The sequence below is a fragment of the Battus philenor genome, unplaced genomic scaffold (assembly GCF_028537555.1).
Source record: "Battus philenor isolate CCGP_79_NKW_IND1 unplaced genomic scaffold, ilBatPhil1.0.hap1 SCAF_24, whole genome shotgun sequence".
NCBI lineage: Eukaryota > Metazoa > Arthropoda > Insecta > Lepidoptera > Papilionidae > Battus > Battus philenor.
The window spans coordinates 9,978,469-9,997,832 of NW_027181687.1; the positions used below are offsets into that span (position 1 = coordinate 9,978,469).

The window sequence follows — 19,364 nt, forward strand, 5'->3', positions numbered from 1 at the left end:
TTTTTTAAATTATATATATATGAAAAAAAAATTATATATATATATATATATATATATATATAGAAGCTTTAAATGGGTGGATATATAGTCTATTTGTAATAAAGGTTTATAGCTTTTATACCTATTTCCTATACTGACTTTTTTAATAATAAGTATGATTAATGATTGAAAAGTCCGTCGAATTATAATTAATTAAAAAAAATCTTTAATTTATCATTTACATTCATTCGTAATACACAAGATAAAACAAAGGAACAAAAAGTGTTGGAATATCAAATAGCAAAAAAAAAATGGGGAAATAAGTCGAAAGCATTTTGCTAATATCCTCCGGCTTCGTTCTTAAAGATCCCTGTTTTATGAACCAAGTAAAAAGATCCCGAGCCTGTTTGTAATAAATCATTATTTATCGAGAAAGTTTTTTTTTTTTTAGTTTTAATTCGCGTTCCCTACGGCGAAAATACCGGAGTTTGCTCCAATATGATTTACGATGTTCAGATGTGAACTTTTGACTATATTACTGACCCTAAACCATATTTTTTCTAATAAATTAGCCTTTATTTATTCTTACAAGAACTTCGTTTTCTTCATTTCTAAATCTCTTGTCTTCTCGTCTCGTCAAAGCTTTTTCAGAAATCGATGACGAACTTTTAAGGACGGTAAGCTATTTCATCTATCAGTGGTTTAAAAATTATTGTACATAAAAGATAAGGACTAAAGAAAAAATTTTGTTTGCATGTGGCTAAGAGTAGTTAGTAGATTATTGTAAAGGGAACCGTTGCTCCAATGAATATTTAATAATATTCGCAAAACTCAATTAACTCGACCGATGCTTATTATGCCGTTGTCGCATTGACGTTCTTATGTCATTCGTATTACTCATAAATTTATATGATATTTGTGGGGTTGCCCATATCACTCCTCTCCAAAGACCGTTTTCAATAGAATCCTATCCAGCTAGCCAAACAGTATAGAAAACAAACTAGAATTGGCGCGTTATGAACCTAAACTATTTCTTATACTACTCCTATAACTTCAGCGGTATTGAGTATCGTGTGGCCTGACGGGGATTTCCCTTAAATCAACATGGCGCTCCACGTTTTAAATGCTATTCTGCTTTCTATATTCTTCAGAGCTGCAGTTACATTCATTTGTTTATTTATTCATATTATCTACTTAGAATCATTTAGTTATGGAAAATAAAATCAACATTAATTCCAATTTATTTATTAGATAAATTTTTTAAGTTAGTCCGCAGGCTTGCAGGCCTATATCAAGTAGTGGACGTCTTATAACTGAAACGATAATGATGGTAAAGTAATATTACATCACTAAAGTGAAAGATTTAAAAACAAAAACAATTCTGAACATTGTTTTCGTAAGAAAATATTTTCTTCTCAATTTTCCGTTTAATGTCTAAGGCTTCAGTGTACATTGGAGGCTGAGTGATCTTAGTGTTCGGAAATTGAGGGCGAATTTTCCTTTCTCTACGGCTCGCTCTACTCAATTGGTTGTAAAAGTACTTTGTAGTGATAAATTAAAAACGTTATTTACAATAGCCTGATATTTAGATGATTATTTAAACCTACTATTTTTGGGTTAAATATTCAATTTCCTAATCTAGTATGGGAACCTTTTAGAGTTTATTAGGTTACAAAGCTACTCTTCGTAGACCCCATTCGGATATACGTTAGGCTAGAATCTCTTATATAACGAATGTGCAGTTCTTTTAAAAGAATATTTGAACAATTGCCTGCAATCAATATCTCTCGCGGCTCTTATAGTCTTTAGAAAGTATCTTAAAATTAACGGTATCCATAAAAGATTTTTAATTTCTACTTTTAATCGAGTCTTTTTAACCAGACAGGCTTGAAAAGGATTGCGCGACGGAGGAAACATTTTCAAATTAAGAACTCTTTTAGTGTCAAAAGTCGTAAGCCACATGTTTCCTCTTACGTACGATCACTTTTTTCTTCGTATTCAGTTTTTTTTTGTAATGTTGTATGTAGAAAATTTTTAATGTCGTGTCACCTATAAAGGAACATATGACAGAACCATTATCTATGCGGTAAAATTGAATGTAATTTTAATTTATGTGTACTGCTGGTGTACCTAAATTAATAAATATATGAATAAATAGTTTACGCTTGTTTTCAAAAGCGTTTTCGTCTTGAAAAAACTCTGCAAAATGTGCGAGAGACGGAAAACTATACTTGTTTATTCGCTGGGCCATTAAATTACTTTCATTTGTTAATTTTTATACTATTTATTTTGGATTGCTAATAAAACTTAATTGTAAATTTTGTATGCAAATATAAATTAAATAGAAAAAATATGGAACAAATTCAGTGGCGGGTAAGCACAAGCTCTAGGGTAACAATTTTTTTTTTATTTAAAAATAATGGTTAATGATATAAAAATTCCGTAAGTATATTCTATTTATAAATTACTTATTTATGAAATATTTATATATGTCTTTCTCTATATACTTAAGCTATTAACTTACATATAATGCCAGTAATAAGCTCACAGTTGCTTAACGAGCAGAAAGAGCTGTGTTCGGAATTTCTCTGAGGTATTGAATCAGGAATGTGAAGACTTATCCTAGCGGACTGGCTGGTTGAAGTGGCAGTAACCAGTTATAGAGTAGAACGTCCACTTACAAGGAAAGACGATATTGTTAAGGCAATGTCTGAAGACGCTGAATGCAAGCCGCTTATAACGGGTCCTATTTGAAATATATGGGAAGGCTAATCAAGCATGGCGTTCCACAGAGAAAATAATCTTTCTTTCTTCTTTTTTTCCAGGAGATGGATGAATGGATTACCAGTCTTGCTCAACCCGTATACAGCTTCGTCCTCCTAGTGTGGAACATAGCCGCGCCACGCCCTTCTGTTTGTGGTCTTCACTCCTGAACGGATCGACTTCAATGGCCATCGGTTGCAATACGAGCAAATCTTCGAGTGACGTCAGTGACTTTGTTTTTGTTCGGATCTCCTCAAAGACGTCTCGATTGCTCTTTGGATGACCTTTAGGCTTTTTATGAAGCCCATCGTACGCGATCACATCTCAGATCAGAAAGTCATCACCGGCAACACACTGATCAAAGACCGTCTTCTTCAGACATTGCGGTATGGAAGAGATATTTAGGAATCCATCTTATTAAAAATATATGGAACGCTGCACATCTTTGTTGAATTAAATGACATCTTTCTCGAAGTTATATATCTCCTAAGACGTTCTTTGTCAAACACAATAATTTTGCTTGTATAGTGTTGAACAATATTCGAGATTTGTTTAGCGCAACTATTCGCAAACAAAATGTACAAAGTCCCGGATTCCACTCGAATCCGGTGCGAAAGTATAACACGCCTTGATCGATATACAAGGTGCCGGGTTTGATTCTATTTCTGTTGCGCGAAGGTCGCGCATAATAAACAATGCTGTTAACAGGTGCCGTACATAGATGAGATAGCGCAGATATGGTTCGCCAGAACACGCGGTTAATATTCAGTCTGTTCTGTATCACTTAGTCTATTATCTATTGTATTGCGAAAGGGCTGGAATATGCTATGTGTATGTGCTTCACGAAAATATTTTTTTATTTATTTATCATTAAGAAAGCTTATAGACTATCTGGGGAGGCATACCCACGGATAGTGGTCGCCACTTGAGAACCTTTCGGCCCCAACGGCTTTTGAATGCACGAGCGATATGTCCGCCCCCTGCCATTTCAGACAAGCAATTCTTCGAAACTTACCTAATCTTTATGTATTCTAGTTGTTACGATAAAACAAAACTACGAATTGATCATCGATCGTCTTTTGTTTTAATTTTTTTTTTGTTAAAATGTAAATCACAGATGTTAAATATAAATAAAACCAAAATCGGACTATGATCCAGAAGCCGGAAGGTTCAAAAGCGAGAATCTAATCTGGGCATACGACAGATGAATTTAAAAAAAGAATACATAAATTATGGTATAAAAACAATAAATCAGTACGTGCGTCATTTATCTGGGCGTAGGTAGAATTTGTCGACAAAAACTTTGTTTTTTTTTTAAATGAAATTAAAAAATGTCTTTTACTAAAATAAATAATTTTATTACTATTTTAAAAATAAAAAGAGTTGACAATTATAAATACACGTCAGATAGATGTTTTAGATAACCTCATGAAATTTATATTAAAAGAGGGGTAGGCCCCATCCAGTGTATTCTTATGATCCTAACAAGGTTGTTCATCCACGTTTACGTTTCTTCCAAATACATTTAAAATTATTATTTTATTTGCAATAAATAACAAAGGAATAACGTTTTAATACCCTCAATTCATAATTATTGATTTTAATATTAATTAAAGAATACCATTAATAACTAATTGTAATAGCTCCAGGTATTTGAAACGCAATGATAGTTTTTCATCGGTTCAAGTATTTGAAACGCAATGATAGTTGTTCAACTTTATTCGTCAAGATTTCCACAGTTTAAACATAAAGACTAAATTCGCGTGGACTCATTCGTCGGACAACTACGGCGCCACTACGAATATAAAGTGCTTTAAGCGCCGAATGTGGCGCGCGTAGCAAAAAAAAAGATGGATGGAGTGGAAGAATAAAAGTGGAAGTCGGGGCATATATGTAAGAGTCTTATTGTCTTTTCCCGAACCTGTCAGTATACTTATAACCCGAGTTAATGCTATGATAACTGAGAATAAAAGTGACTCATAGTATGTATTTGGTTTGGAAAAGTTGATAATTGAAACAACAAAAATTATTGAAAACACAAAATACAATTTAAACCTCATCGGATCGTGACGGCTTGCTGTGACTCGTAATTATTACGGTGTGATCTGCAGATATGCGCTGGATTTATGATCCCTGTTTAGTAATGTTTTTCTTTGTTTTGTCATTGTTTGACTTCAAATAATTAAATGTTCTCAGTGAGATAGTTATAAGGTAACAATTGTAACTAATTTTATATTTATAAGTTTCTAAGTTTGTACTTTCTTATTGCCTTTTGTTACTGTTTATCTCCAATAAAGTAAATAACAGGTTATATTTCTATACGAGATAATAACATATAAAATAAGTATATGTATCAAAAACAGTAAGGTGAAATTGTCATTTAAAACTTCCCGAAGGTAGGTTAAATTTTTTCCAATGTTGATAGGACTGTCTATAACATTTTCCAAGCACCTGTTTGTCAAAAATTCGAATAATATTTTGCTCAACCCAAACCATTTTGAAAGATGTTTTGTTTTTTAAACGCGTGAAGTCTCTATTGATGTCAAAATAGCTGAATTTTTTGGAAAAAAAGCAGCAAAAACTCGACTTATATCGTTACCCAACCACCGTTTTCGCTTGATTTGGCTCTGTACGACTTCTGGTGTGCGTTGTATCGGATTTGGATTTCTTTGAAGATGATAAAAATAATTTGGAAGAAAATGGAAGAATTAATATTTTATAAACAAATCCATTTTTTTAATCACATTGTTATATACAACGTGATTGGAAAGAGATTATACCAGCTTTTAATGAATGAAAGTATAGCTTATTAATTATATTAGAAAAACACAAATATTCACCCATGTCGTATTCCAATAAAAAAAAAATCTAAAATTATAATTTATCATATTAACTGAGAAATAACGGGATATTCCCTAAAAGATTTTTTTAAATTAATTGAAATTCTAATTGTTGCTTCGCAATATATTTTAATGAGATATTACTTATGCGCTATGATTTAAAATCTTATATGAAAAATAGTGACACACTTGGTAGATACAACAAATTAAAAAAAACTCAAAAGATCTGAATTTCGTGTTCAAATATTAACAAATTCTGCATGAGTGATCTGATTGGTGTTCTGATTGGTGTACGCATATATAATAAAGATCTGCAAGATATCTTAGACCTTCCGTTTTCTAGTTTTAAATATAAAATTGAAAGTATATCATCAAATAAATCTTATCACAGCATTCAAGTTTTTAGTTGATCGAAATGTGTTGAACTTGTTTTGCTAACTCATTTACGTGATTGATATTATAATTTACACATGTAAAAATGTTAAATTTAATTTAAAAGAGTAACAAGAACATTCCAGGTGGTATCTGATTACTTATAATGTTAAAATAATCGACGATTCAAAAGCGCATTTATATGCGTAATTGAATAAAGATATTATGAGTTTTAAATTTATTTCTTGACTGACAAAACATATGGTTTACTTGTATTTATTTCGTGTTAAATATTGAATCTCAAGAGTGTAATTATTAGTAAAGAAATTAAAAAAAATATGCCAAAAGTCTATCGACAAAAAAAAATTAAGAAAAAAAAATTTGTATCTGTACTCAAATAATATAAAAAAATTCTCCAGTGGGAAAGTCGTTTAAAGTTATGTCCAAGTATACGACCAAGGAAATAAGAGATTCTTTCTCGTGTGTATAAATAATACCTGGGATATGGAATTTCCTCAAGCTATGTTTATAACATACTACATTGTTTTTAGATTTTGTGATATACTGGTACAAGCTAAAATAAGTACATGTTTCGTTTGGAATCCCTTCCCTATCAATTTATATACGAAATCACTAAACAAAATAAAACATCTAGTTAAAGCAATATTATTTTATTTAAATATTTTCTAATTATAAGCTTATTTCGGTTTCATAATCAAGTAATTGAATAATTATATTTATTTTTAAACAAACATATTTTTATTACATAATACATCTAAACTTGTAAATTATAAAACAAATTTATCACATCAAAATTAGAGCGTGAAAAAAAACACAAAAGTAAATATTAACACAGAGAAATTAAAAAAAGCGTGAAAAGATACATTATCGTATAAAAGGTTTTCAGGTAACATATTTAGAAATTTAATGTAAAGAAGGTATTTATATAAAGGCCATAGTGTGGTTAAAGCTAGTGATAGTGAAGATAATAACCTATTAATATATTTTGTCTTGTGTTTTTCTAATATATACACATATACACGTACATGTATATATATATATATATATGCATACATATATACATAGACTAATAGATATAACTATGATATAATATAATCAGATGGCCTTTACTAGCTTCGCGTAGCCTGCACTACCTTCTGTGGGTGTTATGTTACAAAATCTAGGTAAATTTTAAAATTAAAAAAAAATTCCGTCTTAATTTTTTTTTGCAAAAAATTAATCCTCGACAACCCTTACGGAAAGGTTTTGTGAAAATCCGTTCTTAGCTGAGTTTTCCTTGACAAAGTGAATATTATAACCAAATTCTAAGTCCTTCCACTCTTATGGTTTCAGAGATATCGTGATGAGTCAGTACATGTTAAGAAATCTCTTACATATATGTATAAACTTTGTGTTCAAAATAGGTACTTATATTTCTTGAGAAGCTTTTAACGATTCCTTCCTTACTTTTTAAATAAATTTTCGTATTTTGAGGGCTTCCTTTAGAACCTCGGTAATGGCCGTTATAACACATGCAGTGTTTGGTAAATTGCTACGAAGCCGAGCTCTTACATCGCTTAGCGGACATTCCTTAGGGTCACCTAGCGCAAGTTGTCCCTAAATACATGTTTAGCATTCCGTCTCAGGGACGCCCAAGAGGGTCGAACCACTACTTGGTCAATTGCTGTTACCCTGATAACATTATTATCACTGCAAAAAGCTTATACGCTAGAAGTAGCAGCGGAAGATACTGCAACGATTTTTTCTAGAATAATCTCCCCCTGTACGTTTTTAAACGTAGTTTTTATTGGCTGCGAATTGATTTATAAGTAGTCTGTTTTATAGCTGTCGTGTCGTTCGAATAATCTAGATTATGTTTCGGTCTTAAAATAAAAGTTTCAATGTCTTCTGTTCTCGTTCTCTCAGATTCACGCGAATATTATTTATCAAAATTTAATTTATTTTTAGAAGGTTATGTCGCAGTTTATTTTATTTTTAGAGGTCCATAGGTCATCATCATTTGTTGGTATAGGACATTCCCTACTGGATATAGGCCTCCTTTACAAATTTACAGTTAGATCGGTTGGAAGCGGCCTGCATGTAACGTCTTCCGATGACCTTCTGATGAAGGTCATGTGTCGACTTTGTGGGCGGACAACTTACACTGCGTTAACTAGACACAAATATATTTTATATTCTATGCCTGTCGTTTAGAAATGTACGACATTAATTTAAATAAAGAATGTTTACTGTGACAGGCCAATAATTTTTCACAGTACGAAGACTAGTGCGGCAGTTGATATAATAAAAAAACGACAGGTAATGTAGTCAAAAGGTAGTGCAAGTGTAAGAAAAAAACTTTGTTACAAAAGATGAATTCGTTAGGAAGTTCATATCAATGTACCGGGACTGTTGTCGCGTGTTGACGCGTGATGGTTGTAGCAACAACTCCCAAATAAATACATTTAAAAAACTTTTAAGTTAAACGGTTTTTTGATACCCATATTGTGGTGGTTTTGGAAATATGTTATATGTACCTAGTCCACCATATTGGAACGGCGTCCATCATGAATATTAAATTTTGACATAATCATCGTGTTTTACTAGTGTAGCCCTTTCATTTGATACCCATATTGAGGGGGTTAAGGAAAAATACGTAATCCGCCATTTTGTATCGGCGGCCATCTTAGATTTATAATGTTATTAATTTTATTATGTTATGTTGTCATCTAAATTAAATGAGTGTACCAAATTTCAGATCAATCTGACAACGGGAAGGTGCTTAAATTTCAATTTTTTAATTTTGATCTAAATAAATTCCGTACGGGTCGAACTAAATAAAACCGTTTGAAAAGGTGAGCAAACTTACACGTCAACATGAGGCGGGAAGACCCACGAATATTATTTATACCGTAATTGTAAACCAAATAAAGGTGGCCAGAAACTGGAACGTTTAAAAAAAATGTCTTTTCTCTAATTAATTTAAAACTATGTATTAAATATACAAGTTGATTAGTTAAAGGTATAAGAGGCTTAATAGGTATAGCCCATTTGTCAACAAAACACTTTAAGGCTTTTACACCTTATTTTAATCATCCTGTAAAAATGATCGCATTTAAATATACAATATTTTTTATTTATTTTGGAATATGGCTGATATCTTCTGACAGTCCAAAATCTGTGGTGACAGATAGTAAACAATAATGAATTTTAATATGTAGTAATCCAAAATTTGAAAACGCTTTTTCTTACAACATTATCATTATTTTATTTATTATATCTGAAACCATTGATTTTTGGATCGGGTGTACCATACATTGATTGACAGCGAATGTGCTATGATTTTACCCATTAATACCTTTTATACTAAACAAAAGAAAAAATAATTTCTCCATGTGGTTTGCTTTAGTTTTAACCACCAAAAGTTTAGTTTACTTTAGTTTTAAACGACTAAAGTTTCATTGCGTTATGAGAATTCAGCTGCTCAAAAAATAGTGGTAGATCTAAAGAGGCGGTACAGCGGTATCGGTAGTTATATAACAAATAAACGAACTACTCAAAATTAAAATTGAAAGTTTAATATCTGTTTTTCATAAAGAAAATCTTGGAATTTTTGAAGCTGGTGAAAAAATTAAAAAAGTTTTTTTTATGATGAAGTTAGCATATCGGATCAAGAGCTCATAAATAAAATACGTTTAAATTCGCGTTGGCACGTTTCTTATTCAATTTAATCGGGCGCAAACGCATTAGTGTACACTGACCCTTATAACTAAGAATGTGTTTATATTAACCTTAAAATCTGCCAGATACTGGTACTGAAGGTAGGTCAAAATTACCGGACTATATCCAGTAATTCAGACCGGTGTAATAATTTTAACAACGTTGTCAAATATTGAACAACGAAACATTTTTATTTATAATGACATTCAAAAAAATAGATGTGGAACTAAATAAAATCCATATTGCTTTTATTTTTCAAAATAAATACATTTAAAAAACTTTTAAGTTAAACGGTTTTTTGATACCCATATTGTGGTGGTTGTGGAAAAATATGTACCTAGTCCGCCATATTGGAACGGCGTCCATCTTGAATTTAAAATTTTTACATAATCATCGTGTTTTACAAGTGTAGCCCTTTCATTTGATACCCATATTAAGGGGGTTAAGGAAAAATACGTAATCCGCCATTTTATATCGGCGGCCATCTTAGATTAATAATGTTATTGATTTTATTATATTGTATTGTCATCTAAATTAAATGTGTGTACCAAATTTCAGATCAATCTGACAACGGGAAAGTGCTTAAATTTCAATTTCTAATTTTGATCCAAATAAATTCCGTACGGGTTGACCTAAATAAAAAAGTTTAATAAACGCAATTTATATTTTAGGTTGTGGTATCTAAGCCAGGAAACTATGGGACATAATAAAACGTTTTTTTTTTTTAATTTTCAGTACATCATAATTATAATAAAACTTACTGCTTAACAAATGACTGCAATAGTCACAGCCTGTCTCATTAAATCGTCTACGACGACAACGACGAAGTAGAGGATCATTTTGAAGATATATTAAGACAATATAGTTAGAAAACTATCAAAATTACCTTTACTAAACATTTAAATTAATATATTAGTCTATATGAATATTGTTTACTACCTGTCCCCGCAGATTTTGTTATTGCATTCTAATAGAAGTAAAGATATAAATGTAATTTAAGTGTGATCATTTAATACAGGTGTTTAGAAATAGGAATAAAACTATTAACCTTTTTGTTGGCAAATGAACTATATATTCAACCTTTTAAACCGTTTCCATCTATAACTTTTTGTAAAAAACGATTGAAGAACTGTATAAATATGAGATTTAAATTGACCAAACATGTTTTCGAAATTTGCTAATACATCCTAAAGCCGACAAGTAAACAAGAACGCGCGACGTCAAATATCGATCGATTAGATTTGCATATTGTTGTTTATGTACAGAGTCCTTGTGTGAACTGGCTTCGAAGTTTTTACATTACCACACATACTTTTAGGGTTATTATCTAATATATAAAATTCTCGTGTCACGGTGTTCGAACTTGAACTCCTCCGAAACGGCTTGACCGATTTTTACCAAATTTTACATGCGTATTCAGTATGTCTGAGAATCGGCTACTATCTATTTTCCATACCCCTAAATGATAAGGGTGGTCCACCCCTAAATTTCATTTTTAATTTTTTAGACAACTTTTTTGGTTTTTTTTATTATGATACAGCATACAAAAATACATACAAACCTAAATTTTCACCCTTCTACGATCAACCCTTATCTTACATTTGTTAATTAAAAACTTTAATTTTTTTTGCAAAACAACGTTTGCGGGATCAGCTTGTATAAGTATATTATAGGAGTGAACAATATTATGCAAAGACTCGCTAGAAGACACCAAAGCGGCGCTAGGAGAATTTTAAGATGTAGGAGATTTTGAAATTTTTAACACGTGGTTCCCGGATCCGATAGCTCTGAGACCGAACCCTGAGCGTCAACATCAGATGAAAACAAAAATATAATTAAAGTAGTTACGTACAGTGACACATATCAGATTTAAAATGATCTTTTAACAAATACTTTAAGGATCTTTTATTAGTTCTTATAATAAAATATACAATTTAACAGAGTACGTAGTGATCACAACTACATTATTTTATTAAAGGTTATAGATTCAGCGTAAAATTCGACAAAGATAGAAACGATGGTCAATCGTGAAGTCTGACTTCATTCGACCAAAGATCTGGCTATGGTTTGGTACTGCCAACTAAATGCTGAGGAATATATTATAGTTGTCTAAGTAGCTTAGGTTAGTAATGTTCATTAGCATTATTTTAGCCGTGGAACATCCATTGCTGAATATAGGACTTCACATATTTCTAATTTGATCGGTAGGATGCAACTCGCATTCACATATTTCGATGCTCTTAACAAAGTCGTTTATCCACCTGATGGATGGATGTTCTACGCTGCGATTGCCAATCAAAGGTTTCGACCAAAGGTTTCGACCCTAGAACTTTACGGTCCCAGTGGCAATCTGTTCTGCGCGCGATGTGACTAAACTACTGTAATTTTAACATGCCAATCCAATTGTCAGAAAAATTCCAATTTATTACAGCTGTTAAGGGTGTATTTGTCGTCAGGTTGACACTATGTGGTGTTTGGCAATAGATGACGTGATTTTTATATAATATTAAAAATAATACAATATCAAAAATTTAGTTTCAATGTTTGACGAATATATGTTTTTAATTTAAACATCTTTAGTACATGTCAACGATTATTTATATTTAGTTGCGAGCATGTGTTGAAATACTATTGATATAATAAAATATCAAAGTTCCAGATCTCACGGTTCATGGATCCTCAACATTCATACGGTCGACCTAAGTTACTATTAACAGTTTTCATATGTAATTAAAAGTACGAACTTTAAATTTGTTTATCATCTGTTATGTTCTAAAATGCAAGAATAGAAGTAAACGTGTATCAAATAGAAAGAGAAGTTGAAAAACGTGAATAATGTATCTTTCCACTCACTTGTCGTATAGCCGAAGTCATCTTCTTCTTCTGGATCTGCTTCCTTCTCTTCTTTGGTGCGCTTTATCGCTCCGGCTGATGCACGATCGATCTAAAAACATTTTTAATTTGAAGCGTTTTTTTGGTTTCCAAACATCAAAAACATTAAATTCTTGACATATTTCTTAACGAATAACAAAATAATCTTTATAATTTTTAGTGAAATGTTGATAATAAAAGCCTTCTTTAACCGCAATGACGATGGAAACGGTTCGGATTGTAGATATATTTAATTAAAAGAAATACGTCATGTTTTTTCCCTTATGTTAATTTAATAACATACGAGTGATGAATAAATTTGTGAAATATAGCATCTCTTTACTCGACGTGGAGACTTCAAACGTAATGTTAAAATTGAAAATTACAAATGATCAACTTATCGCATACGCAGTGTAAAAGTTATAAAAGAAACTTTTTAAATAAACTAGAATGTTTTATAGACAATTATTGAAGAAATCAGAAATTACAAAGTGGCTTAATTTAAAAACATTAGATAATAAATTTATCATAAAACCTTCTCTATTAACGACAGAGTTCTATCAATTCTTTTTATATATTTCTAAATATCATATTTGGAACAAATTTTATATTTGTTAAAGTTGAAATGGAACTTTTTATCATTCCATGAATTCACCATGTAGGGACTCGGACCATCCTTGTAGAGAAAGGAACCCAGTTCGGTGCTTGGGGAGGATGACCAGATCCAGATTTAGTGGGCAATCGTTGTAATGCTTTAGTATTAATCTTCCTAAGTCTTTATCATACCTAACCAAATCTTAAATAATTTTACCGCTGCTAATTTTAAAGTCCTTTCCAGAAACGTATCAATAGGCCTAAATCCTTTAGTAAGCTATAGAGATATTTCGCTACTATACCTCTCTCATATTTCCATTACTTTTAACAAACGTATACTCTTTTTTATCATTACTACTCATGAATTTATTCCTAGTTATTTCGTTGACTGCGTCATAATACCTGTTGACTTTAATAGTGTTGGCTTTAGGTATTTTCATTTCCTATGGAACGATAACTTTTACACTACACAGTTTAATGTTCCTAAAAATAGTAGGTTCAGTTTAGACTTACTTCTACTCCCTTCTCTGAATAAGTTCTTCCGCTCAGCTCACGTTCGTCCTCCTCGTCGCTACTTTCTTCCGAATCCGAATAAACAGGCTTAGATGTTTCTGTTTCTGAAGAACCTTTCTCTTTCGTTTCTTTTTCTGCATCTATTTCGCCTTCTTTTTCTGTGCCTGCTTCTGAAGTCACCGTTATCTGTTTTTGGACAATAAATTGTTATAAATTTAAATAGTTGATCATGCTAGTGGAAGTTGAATATTCCTGTCGGAACATATGCCTATTCTTAGGAACAATGGAGATTTTAATCTACCATGCTTGCTGTTTATATTAGTGAATATTATATGTACTTCAGATTTTGGTCATAAATGCAGGTATATTCAATGATTTGCCTTTTCAATGTAATATTCACACAAAGATCAGAATTATCAAGGATAATATTTATTTTAACTACGCATGCACAGATACTGTGTTTGGCACTAATCAGTGTAACATTACTCATGAAGATGCCTCGTGGAGGGGTGAAACACGCGTTAAGTGATCTAGCGGTGGTAGTTGTGTAATTCGCACTGTTTGCCGCATGATCATTTATCAGCGTGCTGGCGGGTGGTGCATTTTATTGCACGACTACCACTGCATGTGCGGAAGTGGCTAAATATTGGTCCTTTTCTTACTTAAATTAAGATGAAAAATCTGTAACACCTAAAATTATACTAAGCGTGAGTAATGTCTCAAATCAACGTTACCTGAGATATTTCATGTATATATAGTATATGCTACTGTATACTACCAAAATAGTCACCTTAATATCGTGTTTGGGCGCTTGATCTTTCACTGGCACGGGCGGGGCTGGAGTCTTTTTGAACGAAGGCCGCGGTGTCCGGGCGGGCGTCGAACTCTCCACATCCGACGAGTCGTTATTCTAAACAAATGAACGTGGTCTGTTAAAAATTATATATAATCACCTGCAGGTGATCTATTTCGAAAATTGTTTTTTTTTAATTACAGATTTAAGAAATAGTCAAGGTAGCGAGCAGTCGCTGGATGCTGGAGGCAAAATCGATCATCGTCGCGGTTGTCGGGGGACACCTATGTCTTGCAGTAGGCGCTCTATTGGTGATGGTGGAAATAATGATAAATATAAAGAATAAGGTTTTACATATATTTTATAGGAGCGAAGACCACTAACTGGCAAGTATAAGATAGGATGTTCACCCTAATGCCCTAAGAGAGTTCTTTTTGAAAACCACTGAGGACTGCGTGTTTATTGACCAAAGCAATCATATGGTTTTTTTCGCTTACTTATCGCTTTATTGTTTTTATAGCGCCATGTTAAAGATATAATCCATTTTGTTAAAAGATGATTAAAAAATTTAGTGTTAAAGTCGACATTTTCCCCTTGTTTGTAACAAAGTCTCTCGCTTTATTAAAAATTTCAAACCTTTCTCTTTGTTATAATTAAATAACTTTTGAAAAAAATATTAATTCTTAACTTAGAGATATCGGAGGCCCTCAGATAACGCATACAGCTATATTAGTGGGCAAGAATTTCTCATGAACCTGCCCACACCTCCGAAAGTACGGCATCTTGAAGACCTTCAAGATTTACCCCGAAAACAAAAAGAAAAACAAAGTAACTTCTTAAGGCAATAGTTACAACTTACACTTCGCCAAAAACAAATTATGACCCTAAAATAAAAGACAATAGAAATTCTTACTTAAATTGATTTAGAAAACCTAACTACGAACAACGTAACAACGAAACCTGTATTTATTCTTTCGAATAGGCTTTACTAAGAACTATCGTAAATTCACGACATTAAAATATCGTAAATTAAAATAAGTATTAATACATAGACTACTGCTAGTTTCGGAATGTCGATTCTATCGGAAAGAACCTGCCAAGAAAGTCTTTAGTTACTCTTTCAATGCTAATTTTAGGGTTTTTTCCCCTTATCAATCGTCTATTTGTCACTTGAAATTTTAATTTTTATGCAAATAAATTTAAAACTCCTTTAGGACAGTTTGGGACCAAGGCCCCACAGGAAGGCAATTTGATTGTTAAGAGAAGCAATTCAAAAATGGATTTGACGCAAGTTTAACTCTTTCGTTTTAATATAAAAATTATGTATGTAATATAGGGGAGCGTAAGATTTTTAGAAAGTTTAAAGTGGGGCGTGACATAAAAGGTTGAAAAATTCTTTACTTGTTAACAGAATTTCAATTTACACTTAAAGCATACACTTAAGTTAACAAAGTATGTATGTGTTACCCAGGCTATGAGGCTCTGCACAGTTAGTGTGACGGTGTTGCCAGCAGCCTTAATAAGCTGTACAGCTCTCTCATGCTGTGCGGTCCTCACGCACACGCCGTCCACTTCCAAGATCCTGTCTCCAGCCTGGAAGAAGTAGAACGTCTTCAATTATGAACATACTTTTAATAATTTATACATATCTCCGGTATACTGCGGGTATTATTTTAAAAGTGTAAAAGTTTTAAAGACCTGATCGAAAAGCTCGTTGGTTATCATTTAATATTAAGAACATTATATACAAAAATCAATGGTTTCAGAAATAAAAAATAGCGTTATGATAATATAAAACGAATAAGCGTTTTAAAAATCTTGATTACTACATAAATAAATATATTATTATTTAATATCTCTGCAATAAACAATAATTAAATTTAATAAACTGCTGCAGATTATACTGCCAGGAGTTACAGACTGGTTGTATTCCAATAGAAATATTTAATATTTCAGAATGATAGCTTAATTTAGGATGACAGAAAATATGTGTAAAAGGTTGAAGGCTTTTTTTCTTCCAAATGGACTATATATCCACGAATGTAAACCTTTTAAATTTATATATAATTATCTTGTATAACCATACGTTATAAATATCTACAATAAAGTTTATTATTGTCATAAATTATCCATTTTTTAATTCAAATTTAATTTAAAATCTCTTAACTCTAGTGGGCATTAACATACGCTTTTTAATCATCGATTATTTTAACAGTATAAATAATAAGATACCACTGGTTCGGAACGCTGATAAGTTTAGATGAGCGGACCAGAAATTTAACAGTTGCTCTTTTAAATGAAATTTAACAGTTTTTTTTCGTGTGTATAATATAATATCTATCATGTAAATGAGTCAACAAACCGAATTCCACACATTTCGATCAACTGAAAATTTTTTAATGCTGTAATAAGATTGATTTAATAATATAGTTTTAATTTTAGATATCTTGTGGAACTTTAATACGTATGCGTACACCCATATATCACCTTTGTGCCAACAGTGGAAGCATTTAAAAGCTAATAAACACTTTTTAATAGTATCAACTAGATGATTGATTGGTATTTACTATTAAGAATTAAAGCCACATATCTTATTTTTTAAGTCGTATATATTATGTTTAATAGACGTTAAATATTTTTAGTTGCGTTCAGAAACAATAGCCGATGGAGCCTTAAGGCTTTGGAGTGGAGACCACGGACCGGCAAGCGCATAGGCCTCCTACCCTTAAGGCGGATATTCCTGTTAAGGTTATCGGAAGACGCAGGGCATTACCAAACGGTATTAGAAAACCTTAAGGAAGCCCAGAACTGGCTCTAGACGTTTTCGACTGATTTAGTAGATATGATGATGACTTTTTGTTAATTCATAATTGACTTTAAAATTATTATCTAAATCAAAATAATAATTTTGAAATAAGAATAAAAATATGAATCAAGTATTACAGGAAATAAAAAAGTACAAAAAACAGGAATATTAAAAAAAACTCACCTGCAATTCACCACAAAGCCCAGCTGGACTGTTGGGGACGACATTCTTGATAAAGATTCCAAATATCGCTTTACCATCACCGTTAGCTGTGTTCTGGTGGGATATTATGTCGACCTGTGAGAACAAAAACATTTAGAATGGTAACGAAAATACAATAAGTGATTATTAAAAACCTACATGGTGTTTTTTTTTAATTATATCATTTTACGTGTATGTTTTACAGAAAAAAAATTAAAAGTCGCCTAACTTTATACACAATTTATATAGAAAAAGGATTATATCAATCTATTTTAATTTTTTTATAATAGCGAATAATGAAATTAAAATTTTCGTATATTAATAAACATTGAATTGAATTCAAAATATATTTATTTAAGGCATTTACATGTTTTTAAATCGTCGATTATTTTTTACAGTATAAGTAATAAGCTACCTGTGGTTCGGAACGCTGATACGTTTAGATGTGCCGACCAGAAAATTAACAGTTGGTCTTTAAATGAAACTTAAAATTTACTTTCGTGTGTATATTATAATTTCAATCATGTAAATAAATGAACAAATCAAGTTACACACATTAAGATGTACTAAAAAACTCTTAAACGCTACAATTAGATTTATTTAACAAATACTTATAATTTTAGATTTAAACTTAAGAAAAGTAAAGTCTAAGATAACTTATGAAACTTTATTATATATGCACACACACAGACTCATGAAGGATATGTTAACTTTAGATGTGAAAATGTAGGTGATATGAGTTTATTTTTTTTCTTGTGTACGACACTATTTTTAATGTAAAATTTTAAATATAGCACATAAATAATATGTTATTAAAAATGTGTTGCGAATCAACTGTAAGAAGATCATTTTTAAAACATCCTTGAGAGATGTTTTAGCCTAAAATAATAAATTGCATGTAGAGTTTTTTTGTGTAAAATAAATATAGAATTAATATCGGCTAGCCTAGTGGGGGGCGTACCGATGCCGCGTTTACTGGCTCATGGTCGCCATTTGGCTCAACCAACCTTTCGGTTTAAACGGCCATCGATTACACGAACGATGTGGAAAAGGCCTATCCTTAGCAATGGGGGTTTATGGATTGTAACGACGACAACGACACTGAAGATATAAGAGCATTTTTGATAGAGTTCACTATTGATTTTCTAACATAAACATTGGTATAACAAAATTCCTTTGAATCTTGTTATCTTCTAGTTATACTTGTATTTATACTATGGATCGGCATGCGCTGTTTAGAACGTCCATCGAGAAGATGAACAGACGGTTTTGGACATCGTTGGAAAACGCTGAAATCAGGCCCCTTCTAAGCCATTCTATTAATAGCTTCAAGCTTAAGGAGCGCCCTCTGTGACTCGGAAGTGAACCAGACAGGGGTGCATATTATTTCCGACTGTCCTGAAGAAGACTCAACTATGATTCTGAGGTCGAGATAGGGAAGAGGATCGAAGAAGGCAGCATCGCTCATGAGTGACGATAAATGTCACTTTATATTTCTTTATTTCGTTGAAATAGTAGAACAGTATACAATAGGACAGAAAAAGACTCAGAAAAACGTCAAAAAGGGTCAAGAAACATCCCAAGCTAATCACATTTAAAATAAATATTCGCTCATTCCCACTTCAGATGAACAATTCATCAATGTCGCAGTGACCTTATGGAGGTCGTTCGTCCTTGTGGGTGAAAATCCTATCCTGCGCTCGTGCGATCATGGTCTCCAGTCAAAAAAGCTTAAAAGTCGCAACCGTGGAGCGACAATGTGGTCTACCTATTGCCATTTTAACTTGCCAATCCGCTGCTCCATAACCATTAATTATAAGGCAATAAAATTCTATTTGCTTTACTAACTAAAATAAATTATACGTAGCTGTCAAATATGAATTAATCCGCATTATATTATACCCGGGTATGA

At 31.9% G+C, this 19,364-nt stretch overlaps 1 protein-coding gene across 1 annotated transcript in view; it reads right to left on the minus strand.

The window, feature by feature from the left end:
• Positions 1-19,364, minus strand: part of LOC137924604 (multiple PDZ domain protein-like) — a 215,245-nt gene that overhangs the window by 95,270 nt on the left and 100,611 nt on the right. Inside the window, exons 19-23 of the mRNA XM_068768020.1 lie at positions 17,435-17,548; positions 15,913-16,038; positions 14,443-14,562; positions 13,653-13,838; positions 12,528-12,618 (exon numbers count right to left, since the gene is read on the minus strand). Of these exons, the coding sequence (XP_068624121.1) occupies positions 12,528-12,618; positions 13,653-13,838; positions 14,443-14,562; positions 15,913-16,038; positions 17,435-17,548 (637 nt within the window). The remainder of the gene's footprint in view (positions 1-12,527; positions 12,619-13,652; positions 13,839-14,442; positions 14,563-15,912; positions 16,039-17,434; positions 17,549-19,364) is intronic.